Genomic DNA, 11,083 nt, shown 5'->3' with positions numbered 1-11,083 from the left:
AAAAAAAAAAAAAAAAAAAAAAGCTTAAACTTAATTTTATCTTGATATAAATTAGTTAAGTGACCTCACCATGCAAGGAAGGTACAGAGACAGCTTTAGGATCTCCAGGTGATTTCAAAACATACAGATACAGATAAGAACTCCACAAAGCTGGAAATATCAAATTGATAGCAAATAGGCTGGCTCTAGCCCTAAGAATATTCTGAGTATACTTTGAAAATACATAATATAGTATAAGTCAATACATCTTGTGAGAAGTGAGCCTTTAAATTTCAAGAATCAAAAGCAAGGTAATGTTAGCTATATTTGACTATTTTGTTGGGCTGGGGAGTTGGGAAGTAACTAGGAAAAATGAAACGGCTGAGTGCTACCAGTGGGCAGTCTTTTCCTTTAAGAAAGGAGAAAGAGTACTTTGATCTTGCTCTATTTCCATTGTCTGTATTTGTATTAGGCAACTGTAATGTCTTTTAATAAAAAGATGATTTTTTAAAAATTCACCAGCAAATGGCAGCCATTTGATAAACTATTCCTACTTCTCTTTATCCTTCTGGCACTTTCTACCATGGTCTTTCTCCACTCTCCTGTTTTTGCTTTGTTCCTCTGAGGCTTGATAACATACGGGGGAAAAAAACTTGGATATAAGTTCAGAAAGAAAATGAGTTCAATGTGGGGAATCTGAGTGCCAGAAGTTTGAAGAGAGCATGTGGCGAGCTGACGGTGCTTTTTGGCAGAAGACAGGGGAGAGATCTGGCAGAACTCCTCCAGGCATGGAGAACTGCTCACCTGGCCACTCCACTGGGCCCTGCAGAGCAGCCTCATATTCCCTGCCAGTGGGTCGCCTCACAGTCCGTAAATATAAGATGGAAGATTCTTCTAGGGTGGAGAAAACATAAGTGAGGCAGTTTGTTCAGCATCTGCTATAGATTGTGGTGAGATGCATGCATACGCTGGGCTTTATTGATATCAATCATTTTGTCATGAGGCATCATCAGTGCTAAGGTAAATGAATCAATTGCATTTTGCCGTTATGTATAATCATCAGGTTGTGTATCATATAATTCACCCACTGTTGGTCTTGAATAGGGCACTTTTCATTGAGGTATTTATTTGTAGACTTGGAGATTATATAGGGCTCTCAATTTGCTTCAGTTTGTTCCTTCGGAGCTTCTCCATCATTGTTTTGCGATTCAGGCCCCAGAGGTTACCCATCCCTCCCAAACAGTACGGTAAGAGGAATGTCTATCTGAGCATAGTAGTCTAGCTCCTCTATGAGAACAAGAAGGTATGGACATGAGAATAAAGAAGCATCTTTACCATTAAAAACATGCTCCCAGGACACTATACAGCCGTTACTGCACACATGCATGACATTCCCTTTTGTACCTAACAGTAATTCCTAGATTCCTAGATAATGAAAACTGATTCAGATACAAGACAGAAATAATTAGAGAGATTTTAATTCTTCTAGCATTCTTGAAGCGTTCTTAAGAGTGATCTTTCAAACATAACTCTTTCCTAACATCCAACCATGATTTACAAGAGAATTATGCCTCTATCCATTTCTGGTTTCCATCTTCTAACTTTAGAAATTTTTCATCTTATAGAAGAAGCTACCAACAGACATGACCAAAGAAAAATCTTGCCTAAATGTATTATATCAATGTCTAAGTTATCTCATTCTTTAAATCTATTTTATTTTATTTATTTTTGCAGAATTACATTTTCCGCTGCTTCCAATGGAGTTAGAATGTACAGAGTTCCCTAAACTGGTATCTCCAATTTTTCATGTGTTTAGTAGTCCCCGTTCTTTCTTTCTGCCCCCTCTTTTTACCTCGAGGCTAATCCTTTGGCAAGCTGCCTTTTAAGGCTTCTGAGAATATTTCTCCACTGCATACCAGAATAACTGCATCTGCCTTTCTTCCTTGACCTGTAAGTCCATTTAAAGCAACAAACTCCCCATATGTCAATTGTTTTCCTCCAGCTAGTCAACAAGTAAAGATAACAAAACACATTCAGTAAAGATATTCATTCTCATTTCCCAAGTCAGAGAGACATGTGGAAAGAAATACTCAATCAGGGATCTACTGAAGGATTCTGCATAGTAGCGAAATCTGGAGACAATATGCCAAGCAATGCCAAAATAATTCTAAAAATGCATGTCCTTAATACAAGGGTTGTCTTATTTCTATCTGTATCTGCTGCAGTGCCTAGAACAGTGCTTGTCACAGAGGACTGTGCATCATAAAATGTCTCAGATTAATGACTCCGTTTTTGGCTTAGGTACCATGAGAACTTGTACCATCTATCCTAGCAGGACCTGACTGGGTAGACATCTGGGGCACCTTCCCTTGATCCATCTATCTGCTTTGCAAATGTCCCGCCACGGAGACTATCGGCAGGGCTGTGACCAGTCCAGAGGAACAAGTAAGTGCTTAGGCTCTGGAATCAGACTCTGAGCTCAAATCTTGGCTCCATTACAACTGTGTGACTCTGTGTAAGTCCCAAAATCTAGCTAAGCTTCAGTTATCTCATCCATAACATGGGGATTAATAGTACTTTGCTCATGAGGTTGTTATAACAATTACAGAGGATGATTGTGTGAAGTTCTCAGTGAGTACATGTATAATAAGCACACTTTTTTTTTTTTTTTTTGCTAGTATTGAGATATCAGGACACAAAGGTCAATAAAAAACTTCATATAGCCTGGGTGCAGTGGCTTGTGCCTGTAATCTCTCACTTTGGGAGGCTGAGACGGGTGGATCGCTTGAGGTCAGGAGTTCAAGACTAGCCTGGCCAACATGACGAAACCCTGTCTGTACTAAAAATACAAAAATTAGCTGGGTGTGGTGGCATGTGCCTGTAATTCCAGCTACTTGCAAGGTTGAGGCAAGAGAATCGCTTGAACGCGGGAAGCAGAGGTTGCAGTGAGCTGAGATCGCCCCATTGCACTCCAGCCTGGGCAACAGCATGAGAGACCTGCTCTCAAAAAAAAAAAAAAACACACACACACACACACACACAAAACCCAAAAACCAAAAAACCAAAACTTCACGTAATCACTGCCCTACATTAATTCTGAAAGAACTTGTTTTAGTACTGACCAAAGGCCACCTTGTAAATGAAGGTCATGTGACTTCACAGTGACAGGAGTGAATTTGTGTTATCTTCCCACTCTCCCTGCTATCTTCCACCAGGCATATCACACTATACATCATGCAGGAGCTGGGATACAGTCTGTCCTCATGTTGGACAGCAAAGCTCATGTTTACACAGAGAGTATTTGTAGCCCCATGTCTGGCTCACTCCTGATGTGCCTCAGAAGGACAGGTTTCCTCTTTGGAACTGCAGCTGGTAACCTGACTTGTCCCACCTAAGCTAATTCACATGCCCAAGCATGAGGCCTTCTACACTTTCAGGTTCATCATCATTTTGGTGGATGTGTTGTTCCCTGGCTGTTTAGTGGGGCCAGACCTAAGCCAGGGGAGGATAAATTAACAAGTCCAAAGGTCACCCATCTCTGTGTGTCTTACATTTGGTTGCGGAGAGCTGGGATTTATACTGCCCTCGGACCAGCCGGCAGGTGGACCCATCTCCGTTGCAGACCCCACAGTTATCTTCCTTGACGGTGCTTCCCAGCTGGTGATCGCAGCCAACGATCTAACAAGAAAGAGAGATGTGTAATTCAACCAAGCACCTACCGATGGCAGAATCCACTACGAGGCCAATCACCACAAAACAACCCTCCCTTCATCCCTGAGGGGCCTAAAACATACTTCCCATGAAGGGGATGGAATTCAACCAGAATTTGAATCAAGCTAAGAAAGAAAAAAAGGTAGCATGGGTAAAGATGTTTTCAAAGTTCAGATATACAAATAGAAAGAAGGGTAAAAGAAAGAGAATGAGAGAGAATAGGGAGCAGGGTAGGGAATGATGGGAAGAAAGTAAGAGAAACAAGAAGATCCTGAATTACTGATGTTTTGGGCCTAATTCAAGAATAACTCCTACGTTAATAATTACGATTCACCCAAATGACAAAAACTACAACCAAGAGGTAATGGTAGCAGGAAACATTTTATAAATGATCTCCACGTTCCACATGGTTCCTTAGAATGTAAGCTGCATAAGGGTGGGTGATTTGTATCTTGGGCTAATTAATGTATTCCAAGCAATGAGAACAGTGCTTAGTCAATTGTAGGCCCTCAAAAAATATTTGCTGAGTGATAATGAAAATACTTCCTTTTCTAGCTAGCACTCCAGCTTAAAAAAGAGAAGAGAATCAGCAAACAGATACAAACTTAGTGTGTGTATGCGTGAGGAAGAGGAGGGTTGCATGAAGGGCAGCAGGGATGAACACCACTAAGACCCTGTCATTTGCCTTATCCTGTCCTGTACCAGGCACAGTACAAATATCTCATTCATTCTCAAAAGAGCCATGCAAGTAAGATATCTCCATTCTATATGGAGATGAATGAATCTTACCCGAGGTCATGAATCTTACCCAAGGTCACTTAGCTAATAAGCAGTCAAGTTCTAAAGACTTCTAGTGAAACATTTACACCTGGTCCAAATCAGGCTTAACAACATCACAGGCTTTTATAAAGTATGTGGGCAATGCCACTTGTGTCTTTCCTCTTTACTTTCCAATATCTGAGTTTTAGAAATTCAAATCCAAATTATGCCAGGTTATATGGCTTATAGTTCTAGTTAGATCAAATATAGAAAGATTTATTCCATTCCCAAACTATTTCAATTACTCTGTTTGACAAAATAAAATGATAATGGTAGTGACAACTGAAGGGACTTATGGCTTCTCTTCATAAAGTCCCCACAGTTCTTCTTGCCTTTCAAAAATCTGCTTGTTAATATGACCAGAGGCTTGAGGCTTTTCTTTTTTATTCCTTTTATTAATAATTGCAAACACATGTTTAGGCAAAGGTTTAAAAACATAATCATTTAATATTGTGTTATATATGTACTCTATTTTTAAAATGTGGTAATGTGTATTTTTTCATTAATAGCAAATGAACATCTTTTAAAAACAGATGAAAAGCAACAACTCCTTCAATAACTGTACATTTTTTTAAGTGTAAAGATGTCAGGAAAACATGGTGCTGAGTTCTAAAGTCAGGGACAAAGGCAGATGGGCTCTATCCCTGTGGGTTTACCGTAGCTGAGGAGCAGTTCACCTCAATCTATTCAGAGGCTGCAGTGAGGCCACTTCAGAAAGCAACCAAATTTCATCCCTGCAGTGCCAAGCATGTGCTGGCATAAGACTGCTTTGGTGTATTTCTACGTAACTGCAGTAAAATTATTTTCAAAATTCATATCTATAGATGGGTCCACCCATGAGCGGATCACTTCTGTATTCACTCTTATGTTCTTAGTACAGTGTCAAATGGGATTACAGAAGTACTTTATAAAAGAATTCATTTAACTGTTTAGGCAGCATTTATTGAGGACCTGCTATGGGCCAGGCACTGTGCTAGCAGCAACATTCAATGGTGAATTTCAGCATCTATGGGTCCACTCTCATGAGACTTTACAGTCTAGTGGCAGAGGGAGATAGTGCTCAAATCATCACACGCAAAAAGCATAAAATGATAATCATGATAAAAGCTATAAAACACAGACACATGGCACTCTGAGAGCATAAAATTTGGATAACTCAATTTGGTTAGGGAGGCAAGAGAAGATTTCCCTTAGGAAGAGACTTTTTTGAGCTGAGATGTGAAGTCAGAGTTAACAACGGAAGAGAGGTGTCACAATGAGGTTCACTGTGTCCTTTAGAAATGGCTGGATACTAGCTAATTGGAGAGGAAGCAAAACCAAAGTTGGCCAAAAAAAAAAAAAAAAAAAAAAAAAAAAACAAAAAACCAGAAAACTGATAACCTAATTGCCTTAGAAGGACCGAATTCTTTGAGAAAGCATGGCAGTTTTAATTTAGGCAATATTCAAAGCATTATTGACTTTACTGTTGTTGTGGTTGCTGGGATTAAAGAGGACTTAATCTGACAAGGTCCTTCGCTATGTGGAAGGACAGCACAGGCAGTGGGCACAGAAATTTCCACTCTCAGGCATCCCAAATCTAACTGGATTTACTCCTCAAACTATAGGAATTTCAGGTTTCTCAAAGGATTTAAGTTTCTCCGGAAAATTTTTAATGGATTCTGATACCTCTAATGGAGCCAAAGGAGATAATCATGAAAATCTCTCTCTAAGTCTAAAGATTTCTTATGGCTCCAAAACCATTTTCAGTAATGAACAATTCAGCTTCACAGATCCAAAGTAACAGTAATATTAGAAATAGCTAAATAGGAGGTGACATACTTTAAGACTAACTTGGCTAGACGCCTGACTTAGCACTCTTAGTGTGGGTTTATGGACCCCAGGATATGAACCAAGTCAGTTTTAAATGGGCTTTGTTTAGCTTCAGAATTTAAAAGACAAACATCTCCCTGACACAATTGTTTTTTTTCTTCCTTTTCTCTGTTATTGATTCCTCTTCAAGATGCCAAAATCTTCTAACTCAATTATTTTAAAATGTGGAATACTTGATATCAGATAAAATGTTCTTACTTTGGTCCAAGTGGAAAATTGTTTGTAGAGATATCAGGATAATCATACTTGACATATCTTAATCTGTTGATTTTGAATAACTGTTAGATTAATTAAAATTAGTTGTTACTTTAAGACCTACTATTAATAACAGAGAGAAAAATAAATAGAAATACAAAAATGGGCTTAACTGGCCCTCTGTGCACGTGCTATTATTTTTTGTCTAGGATACTCTTTCCCTAGTCTTTATTTGGCAAACTCCTATTCATCCTTCAAATCCCAAATTAGGTGTCTCCTCAAGAAAGCCTGTCCAGATTCCAGAGGTAACTGCCTTATTGCTGTATGTTTCCATAGTCATTTCTTCCTACTTCCATGTGACAGAGGTTTCTGGTTGTCATCCAATATTCATCTTCTCTTATTTTTCTTGTACTGGAGCCCAATTTTATCTTGGTTAGCATTATATGCAGTTAAAAGAATACATTTCTCATTCGTCATGAGACCAAATCATAATTACTGAAATAAAAGTGGAAGTGTTGTGTGAGGCTTCTCGGAAGGCTACTTAAAAGAAGCTGACTTAGCTGGGGAATGCCTTTTCCGCCCTCCCCCTTCCTACCTTCCTGCTGGCTCCAGCAGCCATCTTGGAAATGAGACAATCTTGAGAATGGAAGCCTTGTACTCAGAATGGCAGAGCAGAAAGAGAGAAAGATCCTGTTTCCTGAACCACACTTGGACTGATTACATCTTTTTTTGTGAGAGAATAAATTTTTTATGTGTCTAAGCCACTATTATTATTATTTTTTTTTCATGTATACCCAATTCAAATTGTTATATAACTTATATTGAGTTTACTCTATTAACATGTCTATCTCTACACAACATCCTGGGCTACCTGAGAACCTGTGTTTTATTAATCTTGACATTTCTGCTGCTCAGCCCAGTATCAGACATTTGAGATACACAATAAATGCTGCTGAATCAATGAAACACATAATGGTTTGCTAATAGTTCCAATGTAGTTTGCAGATAGGCGGCCTTAGACTGCAGCCATTGACATACAAGTCTGCAAAAATGTGTGCATGCATGTGTGTAGGCATGTATATGTACATGTGTTTTTAACTGTTCACACAAAGAAACAGACATACCATAAATGACAGCAAGAGGCTACCTAAACCTCTGTCCTGATGCATGAACAGGAATTGCTGTAAAGGGCTATTATTTTTCAGAGACTATTTCCCGAGTGCACCTATGTTAATTATTAGAGAAGTGTCATGAAAGGCAATGTTTAGGTCACTGAGTTCCCAGACCCACCCCATTCTGGACAAAACATTTAAGTGAGATAATGACCACTCATAACCTCGGCAACTGCACAAAAATTTTTTTGCAAACAGTGGAAAACTGAATATTTTGATCTAATACAGCTTATTAGTACTCTGCTATGAGGTGTCAGCTGGATGCAGTGGTCTGACCTCATCCTCACCCAAAATCATTGCACAGTGTTGCTTATTTTGCAATATTTTAATCTCAGGTAACAAAAAAGTGAGAAGATCCAAGAAAAATTTAAAGAAAGGCAAAATAGCACCCCGAAACTTACCAAATTAATAGTGTTTTCATTGTTTAGACACCACTAGTGGGTTATCAAGTTCTGCTTTCATATCTGAAATGTATGTCTTTTGTACCCTCTCTTATGTACATATATGTGTACAAAGATATGCAGCCCCTTGTCTTATTTTTGAGTTGAGCAAACACACTTGACACTGCTGATTTTTCTTTATTCTTCTTTCAGATTTACTAAAGGGAGGGAGAGAACTGCCCACCGACCCAACCCCCTCCCCACTGCCAAAAACAAACAAACAAACAAACTAGGATCATAGCATCCAATCCGAGTTGGCTCAGAGACTTAGCATGTTGTGCAGATTTTAGGCATCAGGCCTGCAGTAGGGATTTCTTCCTTTACTTTACAGAGCTGATAGCAAGAGAACAGGCAGTATGCAAGACTGAAATTCTCTAGACACTGAAATACGTATAATAAAATGCCTTCATTAGTAGCCACAGGAGAAAGAAAGATCACCATACTAATAATTTGGAGAACATAAATAAATATAATCCATAAGCAGATATCATGCCTCAGACTGACATTCTTAGGATGGGTTCACACTGGCTTCATTTCAAATGGTTTCCCATAAGGACCTCAATCTAGCATCAAATACTGAGCCAGTGATGTCAAGCTTTTCTTGATCCAACACCATGAGGTAAGAAACTTTTAAAGCCTTCTATTTTCAGCACTGGGAAAGACAAATATGGAAAACTAAACTGTGCAAATCTGACCATAGCTGCTCTTATTTATATTTACTTCATTCAGATAGAACTTTATGGGTAACAGTATGATTTACATAGATTATCCTTTATTTACTATTTTAATATATAGGGGAGGGAGTGCATTTCTAACCTCATCCTCAAAAGATTTAGCTATTCATTAATTCGCTTATGCTTAACCTTTCATTAAATAATAAAAAGATTTATAGCATACATATAACAATAAAATTAAGAAAACAAATGAGTGAATGGAGCAAAAAGAAAGGCAAAGGTAAGAAAGATAAATCTAGAAATGAGAGAACTACACATAATGCACACTATGCCGTCCTGTACAGTTGCTAGATGTGGTGGGGGGAGGTCACATCTGGATTTGAGCTTCCTAGAAAATAGGAACACATGAGCAGTTGTAAGAGTCAGAGAATCCACTGAATCTTTTAGAAAATGTATGCAATAATGTGTTCTTTATAGTAGACAGTACGTATTTGTGTAATAAATGAATAAATCAAAAACCAGCTCAGGAGCACCATAATTAAAGTACTGAAATAATACATATTACTTGTGAGTTTTCTGAAAGACAATGTCATGTAACAATGTCCCAATAACATCTGAACAAATAAATGTCTCAATAACATCTGAGCAAATAAATACAAGCAGTTTCAAAGAGGTGGCTCTAATACCTGCAATAAAACTTCATAAGGTCACCAAAATACCAATCAGATTATAATACTGAGGTTCAGAGAAGATAACTTCCCCAAGGTCACATAGCTGGTTAATAACAAAACCAAAATTCCACCTTGAGATTATTTGACTATAAATTATAGTAGGATGCCCATTAACCATGAAAAGGCATACTATGCAGTATTTATATGGCAATAATGAGCAGTAATAACAAGTTTGAATATTCTAATCAAGATCACTACCTCTAGAGTTACACTTATGCACAGGGATGAAGAGATGGTTTCATCTGTGATCTGTGACTTAGAAGCACATATAGCAAGTGAATGGGAAGGTGCTAAGCCCCAACAACACCTGTGGTCCATACCTCCTACCTCTCCCCCTGCCACACAGGCAGCCATACTCTATCTCTCTCATGGTTTGTTATGGGTACCAAAATTTCCTCTGTTACACACTTGGTTTTTTTTTTTCTTTTTCTTTTTTTTGGTTTACAACTAAGATTTCCAGTAAGAGAAAACAGAATCCCCAGTAATTCACAAAGGTGCTAACAGTGCTCCATGAGCTACGTTTACTATTTCCAAAAGCCTAATGGAAATATATTTACCTGCAGTAAAACTACATAAGGTCACCAAAACACCAATCATCTCATTATACAAACAAGCAGAATCTTGACCTTTACTATATTTATTTTTTAATTGCAAACTCAGGTTTTTTTTAGCTATAAAATAGGAAAACAAATTATTACTTAATACATGCAGTGTTTTGAGTAGATGGAAACTTCCAAAACACAAGTCCCATAGGAAAAAAAATAATAAAGGGCTCCTTTGTGTTAAAAAGTTGGAAAAACACTGGTGTAGTCCTTTGTCTGTTGTTCCAGTACCCTTGGGAGGAGTAACACATGAAGTTGCTGATTATACTTAAATTAGACCAAATCGACTGAGCATAAGGCATTAAGCTGGCTGTTATGGTGCTGTTGGGAATACATATAGGTGGTAGGTACGGTCTCAATCTAGGGTGAGGGGGTTTAATCAGATTATTTCCTCAAAACAGGTGAGAGTAGACAGGGAGTAAGAGCAGTATAACTAAAGGTCAAAGGGGCATGGAGGAGGAGAAAGACAGGAGGGAAACCTGCTTACAGAAGGAAATGTGAACTAGTGTTTGTGAAAACTTGCTATTTTTAGATACATAACTTCTCACATAATTCTTGTAATAATCTTGAAAATTAGCTACAATTGTGTCTATTTCACAAAAATAAAACTGAAACAGATTACACAACTTCCACAAATCGCATTACTAGGATTTGTTGTCACCAGAGTTGAAGTCTAGGCTAAATAGCACTGTGTCATCAATGAGCTTCTCTCTAGTCTATGAGATACCATGTTCCCCTTGAGGTTTAGATGGCCATGAAGACACACGCAGAAGAAAAGAAGGATGCATATCCTCCCCACACCTGGCATTCTCTCTCCTGGGGTTTAGCAGTCATAGCCAGGACTAGCAAATTTCCTTGCACGTTCACCAGACCCTTACAACAGCCCACATC

The 11,083-nt window shown here is 38.4% G+C and overlaps 1 protein-coding gene across 3 annotated transcripts in view; it reads right to left on the bottom strand.

The window, feature by feature from the left end:
* Positions 1-11,083, bottom strand: part of ADAMTSL1 (ADAMTS like 1) — a 984,547-nt gene that overhangs the window by 275,427 nt on the left and 698,037 nt on the right. For all 3 annotated transcript variants that reach the window (XM_017890111.1, XM_017890108.1, XM_017890110.1), the window contains one exon: positions 3,531-3,657. In XM_017890111.1, the coding sequence (XP_017745600.1) occupies positions 3,531-3,657 (127 nt within the window). The remainder of the gene's footprint in view (positions 1-3,530; positions 3,658-11,083) is intronic.

Source organism: Rhinopithecus bieti, unplaced genomic scaffold, assembly GCF_001698545.2.
Source record: "Rhinopithecus bieti isolate Rb0 unplaced genomic scaffold, ASM169854v2 scaffold_17667, whole genome shotgun sequence".
In the NCBI taxonomy this organism is placed as follows: domain Eukaryota; kingdom Metazoa; phylum Chordata; class Mammalia; order Primates; family Cercopithecidae; genus Rhinopithecus; species Rhinopithecus bieti.
The sequence above is the reverse complement of the archived record's forward strand: the minus strand, read 5'-3'. Positions and strand labels throughout refer to the sequence as shown.